The following is a 12,731-nucleotide window of genomic DNA, read 5'->3' as shown; positions in this document are numbered from 1 at the left end:
ATCGTCATGCCTTGTGAGATCCATGTAGCCTTGGAACAGCTGGTATCAGTTAACAGAAATCTGTCATTGCTTATTATTTTCATAGCAAGTTTAATAGTAAGAATTCTTTCTCTTGCCAAGATAGCTATTTCATCAGTGTCTTAGATGTTTAGGAAATTAGAAAGAAATCCAGAAATTCAGAGTTGGAACACTTGATTTTAAAGAACTTAAAAAGGAGGGGTGGTTTTCACATTATATGGATGTTACACATGGTTTTATTAAATGAATTTTCAGCTAGAAAAAATGAAGCCTTAACTGCTGTTTTAATTACTGTGACAGGTGAATTGTTTCCTAATTTATTTGCTTCTAATGTTTCATAGAACTTCCTGTACATGACTTTACTGTAACTCTTGGCTCAGATACAGTAGTTTGTGAAGCTGCAACTAAATGAAAAATGAACACCAATATGTTTATGAAACTAACGGAAGAGGCACAGTTGCAGTTTGGCTTTCCCAAAAAGCCCTTGGAGGCAGACAGTAAATGCAAAATGAGATGATTGTTATTTGTAGTTTCTCAAAAACAAGAAAACAACAATAAAAACAGGTGCTATATCCTACTGTGGACTTGGAGCCCTGTAAGAAATCAAGGTTTGATTAATGGTGCTTTGCATCATTGTAGAATAACAGTTGGAAAGTAAGTTTCTTATCCTGCATATGTTACAGCACTGTAATGTTTGTTTCTCGAGGTCCTCTGATGAAGTAAGTTTAGATAGTAGCCTCTTTCTGCATGTAATATTGGGAAACTTTTCATTGATGGCTGCCAAAACTATTTTTCTCAGTAGTGCCACTGCTGGGGCAGATTGCAAATAACAAATGGTTTGCATAGTCATGAACTAGCATCTTTCATGTGGTAGCTGCCATGGTTGTTAAAATACTCCCCATGGATAGACAACTGATGTTACTTCGTGAAAGTAACCCATACGCAACAGTTCTCAGCATCACAGGACCATCAAAGAAAAATACTTAAAAAGAAAAAATTTTTACTCATGTACGGTGTACGCTCGTAGACTTGGTATTGAAATTACCCAGGAGGAAGAATTTGGTTGTAATATATCAGAAGGTGTCTGAGGCAGTGGGAGCGATTATTTTATTTGCAAGTCACAAGTGGAAAGATTAGGTAACTATTGGATGGAAGAGTGATTATAGTGTACAGATTGGAAAAATGAGATGGTGATGTGGGATGATTGATAGTAGAGTCAGACTGAGAGAGAGGTGGGTTGGTTTAGCCTGGAGAGGAAGATGCTAAAAATGGGGAGTCTTAATTGCTGTCTTGTAATCACTTTAATGGGTAGTTACAGAGAAGACTGAGCTAGACGCATGATGAGAGGACATGGTACAATTTTTGGCAAGGAAAACTGTTGATACTAGGAAAAAATCCTTGATGTTGAGGATGGTCAAAGCCTGAAACTGGTTGCCCTGTGAAATTTTGGAGTCCCTGACCTTGGAAATACTCAAATCTGCCTTTGTTGTATTTTTTTAAGAGGAGGCAAACTTACCCTTTCTCTTCAGTTTGCTTTTGGCTTAATAGGTGAATAAGTTAGTCTTTTCTGTGTCTGAACAAGCTCTGTAGGTTGATCGTTGAATGAGACTTAGAATCTGGTTTAACCAACAAATTACTTCTATTTTCTTAAGCCCAAGAGTGAGGGACTTTCTGTGATGACCTTTACACAGTCCTGTCAGACATCGTGGTCGTGGCAATTCCAGGACAGGTGTACGTTAAAACAGCTTGGAGTGAGCCTCGTCTTAGTCCAGCCCACCTAGCTAGAAAATAAGCAGTAGCAATTAAGAATAAGGGAATCTAGTTTCATTAAAATGTTGAGGTCTCTTTTCCTAAGCCTTATTTTACTAACTAGGAGTAAAATTACTTACACGTGAGTCAGAAGAACGAGAGAAAGGGGAAAGGCCTGGGAGTGTAGTAGAAATCTGAATTCCTCTCGGTTCAGCCAGGAGAGTGCAGAGGAGCTTGAAGGCTGGTGTCATACTGTGCTCTTCCTCCGCTATTACGTGTCCCATGCTGTTGGTTTTGATACGCTTTCTGTATGAGACTGTATCCATGTAGTGCAGCTGGGTTTTGATAACTTGCAGTAAGGGTAGCGCATGTAGTTTTCAAAGCTTAAGTCTTCACACATACACAACACATGTACATGTATTATATCTGATACTCTGAAAGCAAAAATAGGCAAGGATTATTATTCTTGAGTACTTAATGGCAGCAGGGTAGCTCCTAAGTTTCATAAGTGACGGTAATGTATTTGTTTGGACCTCCTTTTCAATTTACACAAAGTCAGTAGCAGAGCTTCTGAAATGGAGCTAATAATTGTCCTGGGAAGCTCAATTTCTGAATCCTAGGTAGGAGTATTCAGTCTCTGTATACAGTTTTGGTCTAAAAACCCCACAATTTCACAGTATGTAATAAGGAAAGAATCGCAAGGTGCGTGTAGTAGCAAGCATAACATGGATAAAAGTGCTGCTTAAAAAACTAGATGCTTTTATTAGTAAAAATATTTACTTGTACATGTCAAGATAGATAACTGGCTTTTTTGTTTCCTGATGGAGAAGCGATGGTATGCCCAAGGTATTTTTAGATGGGCATTCTTGATGGAGACAATAGTTCACATGCTGTGTTGTCTGTTGTTGGTTTTACACCTATTAAGTGTTGATGTTTTCTGGTTTTTTGTTTCCCCTTCCTCCCCCAGGAGATGAGGGAGAGACTAAATCAAGGGCTGTTCCAGTGGAGGAGGAGGAAGATGATGATGATGACGATCCTGAGAATAGGTATGATACCATCCGTAAGGACTTAAAAAAGATTATAACACACCCTAGGTGTGGGCGCAAACCGGCGCAACGGAAGAGCAAGCAGGTTGTAAAAACCACGACTGCCTGCCCTGTAAAGACTCGCTCACGGGCTTCCCGCAAGTTTGAACAAGGGGCCAGAAAACAGAGGCCAAAATCCAGAAATGCAAAGAAAGTTTTTAGAAGTGTTAGCTAACACACCTTGCATAGGGTATGTTATAAAAGCACTGCAGCGCTGTCCATTTTATGTTCCCACTGAAATTGTGAGGTTTGTGACAAGTATTTCATTCAGGCAGGTAGCCTACTTCTGATAAATGTGAAGTGAAGCTACTTCCATGAATAGAAAGTAAAAATTTGCATCTGTGCAATGTGCAGCACTAAAATATTTTCAGATTGAACTCGGTTATTACTGTTACTTTTTAAATTTTAAATTTTAAAAAATTTGCTTTTTAATTGAAACACCTTTTCGCAATAAAGAGAAAACACAAATGTGGAGAAAACAGTATTAGATATTTTCAGCTGTTAATTAAACTGAATTTTAATCCACTAAAGAACACCTGAAGTAAGTAATGTGATAGTTAAGGCTATGATTCTATGAGCACTGTGCATAGGCTCAACTGGTATTGAAGAGACTAATACGTTTTAAGTCTTTGCATAGATCTTTTCAGAATTGTGGCTTATATTTATTGCTTCAGTTTCAAGTTCAATAAAAATTAATCTATGTAAGGTATAGTTAGTTAAGACGTGTCGTATTTCACCAGTACCATTGTAGTTATAAAAAATAGCCTGGCTAGAAAATGTAAAAGCTTTGTTTCCTAATGAGTGGGCGCGTAACTTGAAGTATTGCTCAATTACAAGCCACAGTTTCTTTTTTGGAAGTTATTTTAGTTAGACTGAAGAGTTGTTCAACAAATTTTTACACAGTATTTCAGAAACTCATTTTTTTTGCTGAATAATCTCATGTGTGGGACCAGCTTCATAGCTTTGCACAGTTGCTGTTGGAGTCTTCCTTTTCTTCTTCTGAGCCTTACTAGTTTAGAATATGGTATCTTTGTTTCACAGAGTTGTATGCTTTGATCTGTGGCTGAAGTAAATTCCTAGAAACACTGTTTTAATATCCTTTACAGACCTCAGTTTAGCATCAAAAATACTGCTGCTGATGTAGTTTTTGCTTGTTTTCAGTCATCAAATTTAATCAAATAATTCAGCTTTTAAAGAAAGATGCTCTTTTGGGGACTTGACAGCACAGGGTTGTAAGTAGAACATACTAATACAAGATTTTTAAAAATTACTCTTGAATTTCAGCCCGTGATTTTTCTTTCCTTTTCTTTTTTGTTTCCTAAGTGTTTCTGGTTGATAACTAAGCCAATATACTTTTGTCAAAATTCAGTGTTTACCTTACAAATGTTACTGACAGATCTTAATTATTAGTTTAAGAGGTATACATGGGAAATGAGTTAACCCAACTGATAACAAATCGGTAATATGAATTTGGGGTTTAAAAATCAGTTTCTGTACTTTGTTTTTGAACTGAATCTTTGTTGAAGTTTTTATTTAGGGAATATTTTGAATATATACTAATGAGTTGGGGAGGCATTTTGTCAATAAACAGTTTTGTCAACCTTCAGACTTGTTAACTGGTAACTGCAGTCTAATTTTACATCCATCATGAATTGTACTTGGCACCAAAATCAGATATACAAAATGTAAAAAGATGGAACAACTTTCAAGAAGTTAAAAGGTTGTTCTTCTGTTTACTCAACACAGAGTGTTTAAATAGTTTACCTACTATTCAGATAAGTTGCCTATTTTCTTCCAGGCCAAAGAGGGTATGTAGTACCTACGAGGTATTTGTAGTATGGGAACTCATGTTTGCAAGTCTCTAGTTTAGATGCTCTTGTTATTTGCATACCTTTGGATGTGCATGACATGAATATTAATAGTCTTGGAATCATCTTTACCAAAATGCGATATCCAAGTGGGTCTTAATATGACATACAGTGTTGTATGCTTTCATCTTATGCTGTGTAACTATTTATTATTGGTCCTTCTGATCTTTAAATGGTACTGTTCAATATATTTGCAGTAGTTTTGTTTATTAACAAGTTAATAGTGTATTCAATGCAGAATGCCTTTCAAGTATTTGATGGTTGCAATAAATTTTTGTAAAACGTTTTTCTTGTCCAAGCATTTAATTTAATACAACTCTTGACAGCTTGAAAATCGGACTGTTTCAACAAAGGCAGTACAGTATTTAGAACAAGGTGTTTGGCAGGTCTCACTTTTTTTTTTTAAATGTGTATGACATTTCATCCAAATATTAATCTCTCAAAATATATTTTAAATGGTTCTGAATTTTTTAGTAATATACCAAAGGCCCATTTAATTCACTAGTGCTTCAGCTGAAAGAAGGTGGCTTTTATTAGCTGCATAAAAACATCCTCCCTGGCCCAAAGCCTTGTTTTGGGCAACCTTACTTCTACATAGAGTTAGTAGGTATTTATGAACACTAAGTGTAAGTTGATATGACCTAATTGGTGGTAATACATCATGATAATTAACTAATATTTGAAACTGACTTTCTAAGAAGAAAAATTATTTTCACAGTGACGTTATCTCACCAAGATTTTTGTCAATCTATAAATGAGTGCATTGTATTGGCACTCTTAAAATTCACAAAAAAGAATGGTGCAAATTACTATGTGAATTTAACTTCACATCGTGAGAGGTTGCACCTACTATTGCATTTTTGCTGCAGTGTCTGAAGGATAATTCAGAGGAGTCCTATACTGTGATTTAAGCAGCCCCTGGGCAACTTCCACTTTTGCCTGTCTTTTCTTAAAAATGTTTTCTTTAGCATAAGTCAAAAATACATAGTAACCAATTCATTTTTTTAAAATGTATATTGTTGGTGTCATTCTTACAAAGGTAAAATAGGTTTAAATCCTGATTTATGTAAAATCATACATATATACTGTTACTTTATTCTAGAGTTGGGGGTTTTTTTGCCCTGGTTAAGATTACAGTCCCATTCTGTAAGGCACATGTTGGGAAAATGGCCTTTATACAAATCTCACGATAGTTTAGATCAGGAGGAGAGGGACAGTATGACATGCTCGGGGTTACAGCAGATCAGTGGCAGAAATGAATGAAATGCAGAGATTTTATGGTTTTTTTTTTTTTTACTACCTGAAGGCCTGTGCTGGAAGTCATACAGCTCTTGATGCTTCTTAATTAAATTTGTTTATAGTGTTCAACTGTTACATCTCGTTGGCCAAGAATGTCTTTTCTGACCTTGATCCGAGTAAATATTACGGTATCTTTTGATATTTATTGGTTTCTCTGGAAGAATATGCGCTAGGGAGTTTTCACACTATCATAGCTTGTTTTTCCGTGGTACTTGCAGTTTGATGTTAATGTGAATATCAAAATATTAAAGCTAGCATATGTAGTTTCTTAGCTTAGAAACCTGGTCACTCTAAGTAGGTTTATATCTTAAAATAGAAATGTGATATATTATCCTGAGCCACATATAATTTAATTTAAAACCAGTTTGAAGAGTCCAGGACTTAATTTATTCTAATTCATATATGCCATTTGTTATATTAGTCATGTCGGATGCATTTACAAGTCTTAATCTGCTTCTGATATTGCTTACACTTTCAATTCCTATCAAATATGTAGTTACATTAAAAATAGGAATCTTTCAAATTCTGAACATCTCAACAATGTTTGACATTTTTAGCCTAAAATCATGCCAGTATTACGCATTGAAGAGAATGTACCTTTTTTCACTAAACAGTTCCATCTGTTTGATTCAAAGCAGTTGAGTCTTTATCCTAGCTAAAAAGATATCTCTGATTTTCTATTGGAGTATAAAAGTAATAAATTCTTAATATTACTGTTAAGAATTAATTATCATCTGCAAGTTTACCCAGTCTGGTTGGTGGTTATGATGATGATTAGTAGGAAAATAACAGCATCTTCTGTTTATGGATAGTAGATGTTGTGCATGGTATTTTTAGGTGAATGATACGTTTGCTCCCCCCCCCCCGCCCCCCCTCAAAAAAAATATATTTCATAAAAGAACAAGTGAAAATGTATGTCATCATTTGTTAAGAACCAAAGCCAACCTTTGTTTAAAAATATGTAAATAAATTTTTAAAGGTGACCTGTATGAAAGGTAAGTATTGTTACACGCATGCAAGTTGTGTTCACTTTGCTAATGCAGTTGAGGACAGTCTAAAGTAAGTCAAAGGCAGTGTTACTAGGCAATACTTTCAGGATTGAATATTGAAATTTTGCAGTTTTTTATTAGTGTTTCTGCCTTTTTTTTTTTTTTTTTCCTTCTTCCAAAGCAAAACTTTGGTGGTGATTGTTATTTTTTTAAACAAGAAAAGTAGCTAAACGGCTGCTGTCTGCATTTCCTGGAGCAGAATTCAAGGTTAATAATTTACATTAAAAGCTTTTAAAGAGGAGCCAACCTGTGCCAAGCAGTTTTGTTTTGAAGAAAGTTCTGACCGTTAAGAGATGGAAGAAATATAGGCTTAATTTCTTATATGAGAAGCTATATATTCCTGTTGCTGTTATACATGATTTGGTGGGTTTTAAAAAAAAAACCAACAAAACACACCAGGAAAACAGAATCCCACAAAAAACCAAACCAACCCCCTCCCTAAGTCCCTTTTCCAAGTCCTGGAAGGACCTAATGCAAAAAACATTTGGATGAAGATGTTACTTTATGACTTTAGTAAAGTTTTCATTGGGTTCACACTGTGATCTGTTGATGTATATAGAATTAAAGCTTACCAAGAGTACTGCATTTTAAACTTAATCGTTTTTTTCTTTGCAAGCCATTTCTCAAAAGTGTGTGTGGGGGTGTTTTGGGTGCTGATGTAAACTGTGACGCTGGGCAATCTGAATTGTTTATTAAACCATATTACTTCCATCTTCTAATAACAACTGAATATACTGCCACCAAAAAACCCAGGAAATCCTGTGTGAAGTGTTAGGAAAGATACTTTGGGAAAATTCCCTTTGAAAAGTTCCTTTGTTTTAGTGACGTTGAATGCTGAAAAATGAAATAGAGATTCCTTAAAACCTATTTTGTAGTGCTGTGTGTAAGTAACAATTATCTAATGCCTAAGAAGCTGTACTTAAGAAATCCCTGTTCCTTTGCCATTTCCCAGTGAGGCCTAGGTTGTGGTTCAGTTTCACGGGTTTTGAACTATTGTTTTGACTGGTATGAAAACTTTCCCATTCTGAACCATGTACAGTATACATTAATTCTCCTCAAAGGCAAGACAGACCAGATTTGACCCATACAAAAAACCCAAAAATTTAAAATTGACGACTGTGGAATGAAACTATAATATTTCTGATACTTGCTTGAGGAAGGCCTGGCTTCATGGTTTCAGGATTTTTTTTTCCCTTGGAAGTACGAATTCTCAGATAAGTCCACTATTTCCTGTGCTTTTCACATATCATTTTATATTTTGCCTTGGATAGATTCATATAAGATTTTTATGTTGCAAAAGCATGTAAAGAAATCATTTTTCCATAGTAACTTGTACGTTATCTGAAAACATTCTTGGGCTGAAATGAAACTGAGAAGCTGAGCAAACAGTTGGTGGAACAGGAAATAAGATTGTAGTTTTTCCTTGAAATTCAGGTCCCATAATATTTGATAAAATGTTTTTGTGTGTATGTGTATGTACACATACCTTTTTTTTTTTTTTTTGCTGTCGTTGCTGTAAAGCGAGTGCTTGTAGTTAGGAGGGATTCAGTGTGCGTTTTTTTCCTGAGGCACTTCGTATCAGTTCATCTTGAGACGACATGAATTGCTTCAATTACTGCAGCATCTATTTTGCAGTAGGGTGGGCCCAAGCAATTAGAGTGGTAAACACAGTTGAAAGCAAGCTATTTAGAGGTAGGGTAATAAATTTTCTTTTTTTTTGAACCTGTACGTTAATGCATATTGCAGTAATCCTTTTCTCCTGGTTTAAAACGTGCGTTCAGTGATATGCTGTTTTTAAAACCATTAGTTTACATATACACTGGTCAAGTAGATTCAGTGCCTCAGGAAATTAATCACATTGAGTTAAATCAAGTAAGCATGATAACCATTTTTGGGAGAATAATTTGAGTGTTAGGGTTTGGTCTGCAGCATCTTCATGTTCTTGTTAGTGATAGAATACATATAGGTGCTGTCCCAGAACTGACGAGAGTTCATCCAAACAAACCATGAACAAAATGAAAGTTTGTACGTTTTATAGCTATCTCCAGTCTTGCTTAAAGCATTTAAATTCTTTTTTAAGAAGCATTATGCAGATTTGCTTTCTGAAAGCAAGTTAACGCATTATATTTTAACATGAGATTTTTGCGGATAGATCCTGTGTTGCCACAATGACTTTTCATCATGTCTTTTTTTTTGTTCAACTTTCAAACCACCCCCCCCCTTTTTTTTAAGTTCTGAATGGTATAGGATTACACTGATCATTCATAGATTTATTTGAACAATGGAATAAATAATTTTTTCTGTTTTACTTCAAAGAATTGCCAAGAAAATGCTTTTAGAAGAAATTAAAGCCAATCTTTCCTCTGATGAGGATGCATCTTCAGATGATGAATCGGATGAAAGAAAAAAGAAAACTGGAAAGCAAAATGAAAACGCAGGAGATGATGGTGAGCACCAAAAAGCATCTGGGAAAAAATGGTGCTGTAGCACCTGTCATAATTTCAAAGGTCGCTGGGGAAAATGATCATAAAGTTTCTTCAGTTTTCAACAAAAAAATGTCATCGATGTTGATAGGTAGTTGCCAAATAGTCCAGTGTACATGGTCATGAGGATTTTTATCTTTTTTGCTCTTCTCTAAGTGTATTTTTTTGTTAATAGTCTGATTTTTGTAACCAGTTCAAAAGTCCTAGTGATTTGTGAGGAATAATCTGTACAGAACAGTAAGACTTGCAAATGTATGGGAAAGATTTGTCGAACAGACATTCCAAGTGTTCGGGCAGCATAAAATACCTAAAATTTGAGGAAACATTGGTATGTTGTTGCCCCCTTATTTCCTGGAAAAGCACAGAATTTAGCCTAAATTAATACAGATTTTAATTCTTGGCAAATTTAAGTAAGAAAAAAATGACCAGTGTGCATGTACTGACTTATCTCTGACAGAAGAGAATGAGAAGAAAGATAATTCTGAATCGGATTCAGAGGAAGAAGAATCAAAGAAGCCTAGATACAGACACAGACTGCTGAGGCACAAGCTGACAGTGAGTGATGGAGAGTCTGGTGAAGAAAAAAAGGTGAAACCAAAAGACAAAAAAGAAGGGAAACGCAGAAATAGAAGGAAAGGTACATAGTCCAGCTGTTTTGTTTTTTTCACATGTACTTGTTTCTATAACATAAGTTGAAAGCCTATCAGAATGGAGATCTGAAATCTCTGTAGTTTTAAAATCTCTGTATAAACTTTAATGTATTAAATCTAGAATTCACTTATCTGTGAATAATTGATAAATAATTTTATTGAGGCTGTTGAATACAAATGCAGCACTCTCCACTTAGTGTATCCTCTGAATTGGGTTAATCGTGTTTAGTCTTAGAATATTAATTTTAAATAACAGTGGCAAGGCCAGCATGTCTTAATTTGTGAAGATGAACCTTATGTAATGTCTCTCCTTAGTTTGGACTGTTAGTACGCCCTTGTGCATCAAACATGTCTCCATCCGAGTTCAAACTGTTGCAAGCTTTAGCTGAACAGCAGATGGCACTGTGAAATGGTGCCTGACTTTGATTTGTCATTTTCATTGTTGGGTGTCGGAACAAGTCCTTTTGAACAGAGGAGTAGAGCGATAGTAAAGATAAATGCTTACTGCCATGCTGGTCAGTGTAGGTGTTGATAGTATTTTGTGACCAGTGCAAGTAGGGGTGCACGGTACATTCCTGCTCTGTGTTGCACTAATGCTAGCCATCTTTTGCAGACTCCGTAGACTTTCCATAGACTAAAAGATGCAATGTGTTTTGTTTATAGTTTTCCTTCATGAAAACTCTTCATTTTTGTCTGAATGTATATTCATGCTTTTCCTCCCTTACTGAATTATAACTCTACCAACAATATGTCTTTCAAGATCAGTAATTGTAAATTACAGTGTCAACGTGCAAATAAAATGCAGCCAGAGTAATTCTCAGAATCCCTCAGCGTAAGTCTTTGGACTAGTCTTAGGTAGAACAACATAGTTTATTCCAGCTTATTATTTTTTAGCCCTATTTTACCAGTATTATGTTCCCCCATGTATGTAAAACAATTCCTAAACCTTGTTACTCATAAAATAGTTACGCTTTCCACTGTGTTGAAGGTCAAACTGAAATTCTAAAGGTGCTAAATGGCATGCTGATCTTAATTGCCTATAAATGCCACTGATAGCTCCTAAAAGTAGTTATAGAAGTATTACCTGCTAGTTCAGGTGTATTTTTAATTGTCTTTTGAGTCAGTTTTAAACTTGCATTACCTGAAGAAACTTCAAGCCACAAATACAGTAATATAATTGCATATATAGTTAGTAAATAAGGCTTGTTTGCATGATTTGTGAAGTATGATTATAAAATTACATCTAAAACATTTGAAACAAAAGTTTCTGTTTAACAAAAAATCTTTTGTTTGTTCAGCACTCTTCCCATTTTGTTCTCTCCTCCTTGCCTGCTGTCTTTGAAATGTGACACTTTCTCATGTAATGTTTTCTGTCATTTCCTTGTAAACTAAGATGTATTAATGCATAAAGACCTCAAGTCTTGTTGGCATAACATGCCATCTGTCACGGCTCAGCTAGTGCTTACATGTTAAGCTTTTCTACGCCATACCCCTTATATACTTGTTGCTTCTTGTCAGTGGGTTTAATGGGTCTTACAGTGTCTGAAACAAACTTCTGCAGTGCTTGTTGTTCTTAAACAGCTTGTATAATTAGAAGATATGTAACGTTGCTAACTTTGCAATAATATTCAACATGAAATTATACTTCTGTTTGTAAAGTGAGCAGTGATGATTCAAATGACTCCGAGTTTCATGAATCTGCAGTTAGTGAAGAAGTCAGCGAGTCTGAAGACGACCAACGTCCACGAACAAGGTATAAGTAAAACTTAACTATGCTTAATCCTGGGTTTCATTTTGTTAAAAATGTTAAGTTAATTAGCAGATACCAAATTATTGACAAAGATTTCAAGGACTTACCCAAAGTCTTTAACTTTTCACCATCTCAAAGTTAAAGACTTCGGATAGGTCCTTAAAACCTTTGTCAATAATTTGGTATCTGCTAATTAACTTGGCAGCAAATATGAGAAATTTTAATTTGTAGCACAATATGTGGTATACAGCATTTTGATGAGCCAGTATGAAAAACAGATTTAACAAAAAATGAGCATTTTTATGCCAAATGTGTCAAATGTCAATTGAGGAATGATGGATTGCAGTAGAAAAAGAATAAACAATTCTGAGATTCTTCAGGGTTGTCTGAAATAGACTGTTGCTGTGTGAGTCCCCTGAGTTGAGGGAGAGGAAGAAATTCAGAAGTAAACTCCTGGTTGCACAAAAAGAGTATGTTCCGAGTATATTGTGGTAATTAGCAATGTAATTCATGTACTTTTGTTACTGTTTGTCAGTGAGACAATGAATGATTATTGTTAATCAGTAATACTGCCTGCGTTTTTTCATAGATCTGCCAAGAAAGCTGAGGCGGAAGAAAACCAGCGCAGTTACAAACAGAAAAAGAAACGAAGGCGTATAAAGGTTCAAGAGGATTCTTCTAGTGAAAACAACAATAAGGTACTGTACTGTGTTTTGAACTAATAAATAGGAAAAGGAGTTCCTGTCTCTTCTGCCAGCTGCTTAGGGATTTGGGTATCTC

The 12,731-nt window shown here is 35.4% G+C and overlaps 1 protein-coding gene across 4 annotated transcripts in view; it reads left to right on the top strand.

Annotated features, from left to right (window-relative positions):
• ATRX (ATRX chromatin remodeler) overlaps positions 1–12,731 on the top strand; it is an 86,470-nt gene that overhangs the window by 29,762 nt on the left and 43,977 nt on the right. For all 4 annotated transcript variants that reach the window (XM_040614639.1, XM_040614638.1, XM_040614640.1 and 1 more), the window contains 5 exons: positions 2,735–2,813; positions 9,385–9,515; positions 10,009–10,188; positions 11,861–11,954; positions 12,541–12,649. In XM_040614639.1, the coding sequence (XP_040470573.1) occupies positions 2,735–2,813; positions 9,385–9,515; positions 10,009–10,188; positions 11,861–11,954; positions 12,541–12,649 (593 nt within the window). The remainder of the gene's footprint in view (positions 1–2,734; positions 2,814–9,384; positions 9,516–10,008; positions 10,189–11,860; positions 11,955–12,540; positions 12,650–12,731) is intronic.

The sequence above is a fragment of the Falco naumanni genome, chromosome 14 (genome assembly GCF_017639655.2).
Source record: "Falco naumanni isolate bFalNau1 chromosome 14, bFalNau1.pat, whole genome shotgun sequence".
NCBI lineage: Eukaryota > Metazoa > Chordata > Aves > Falconiformes > Falconidae > Falco > Falco naumanni.
Note: the sequence above shows the minus strand (reverse complement) of the source record. Positions and strands in the feature narration are given on the sequence as shown.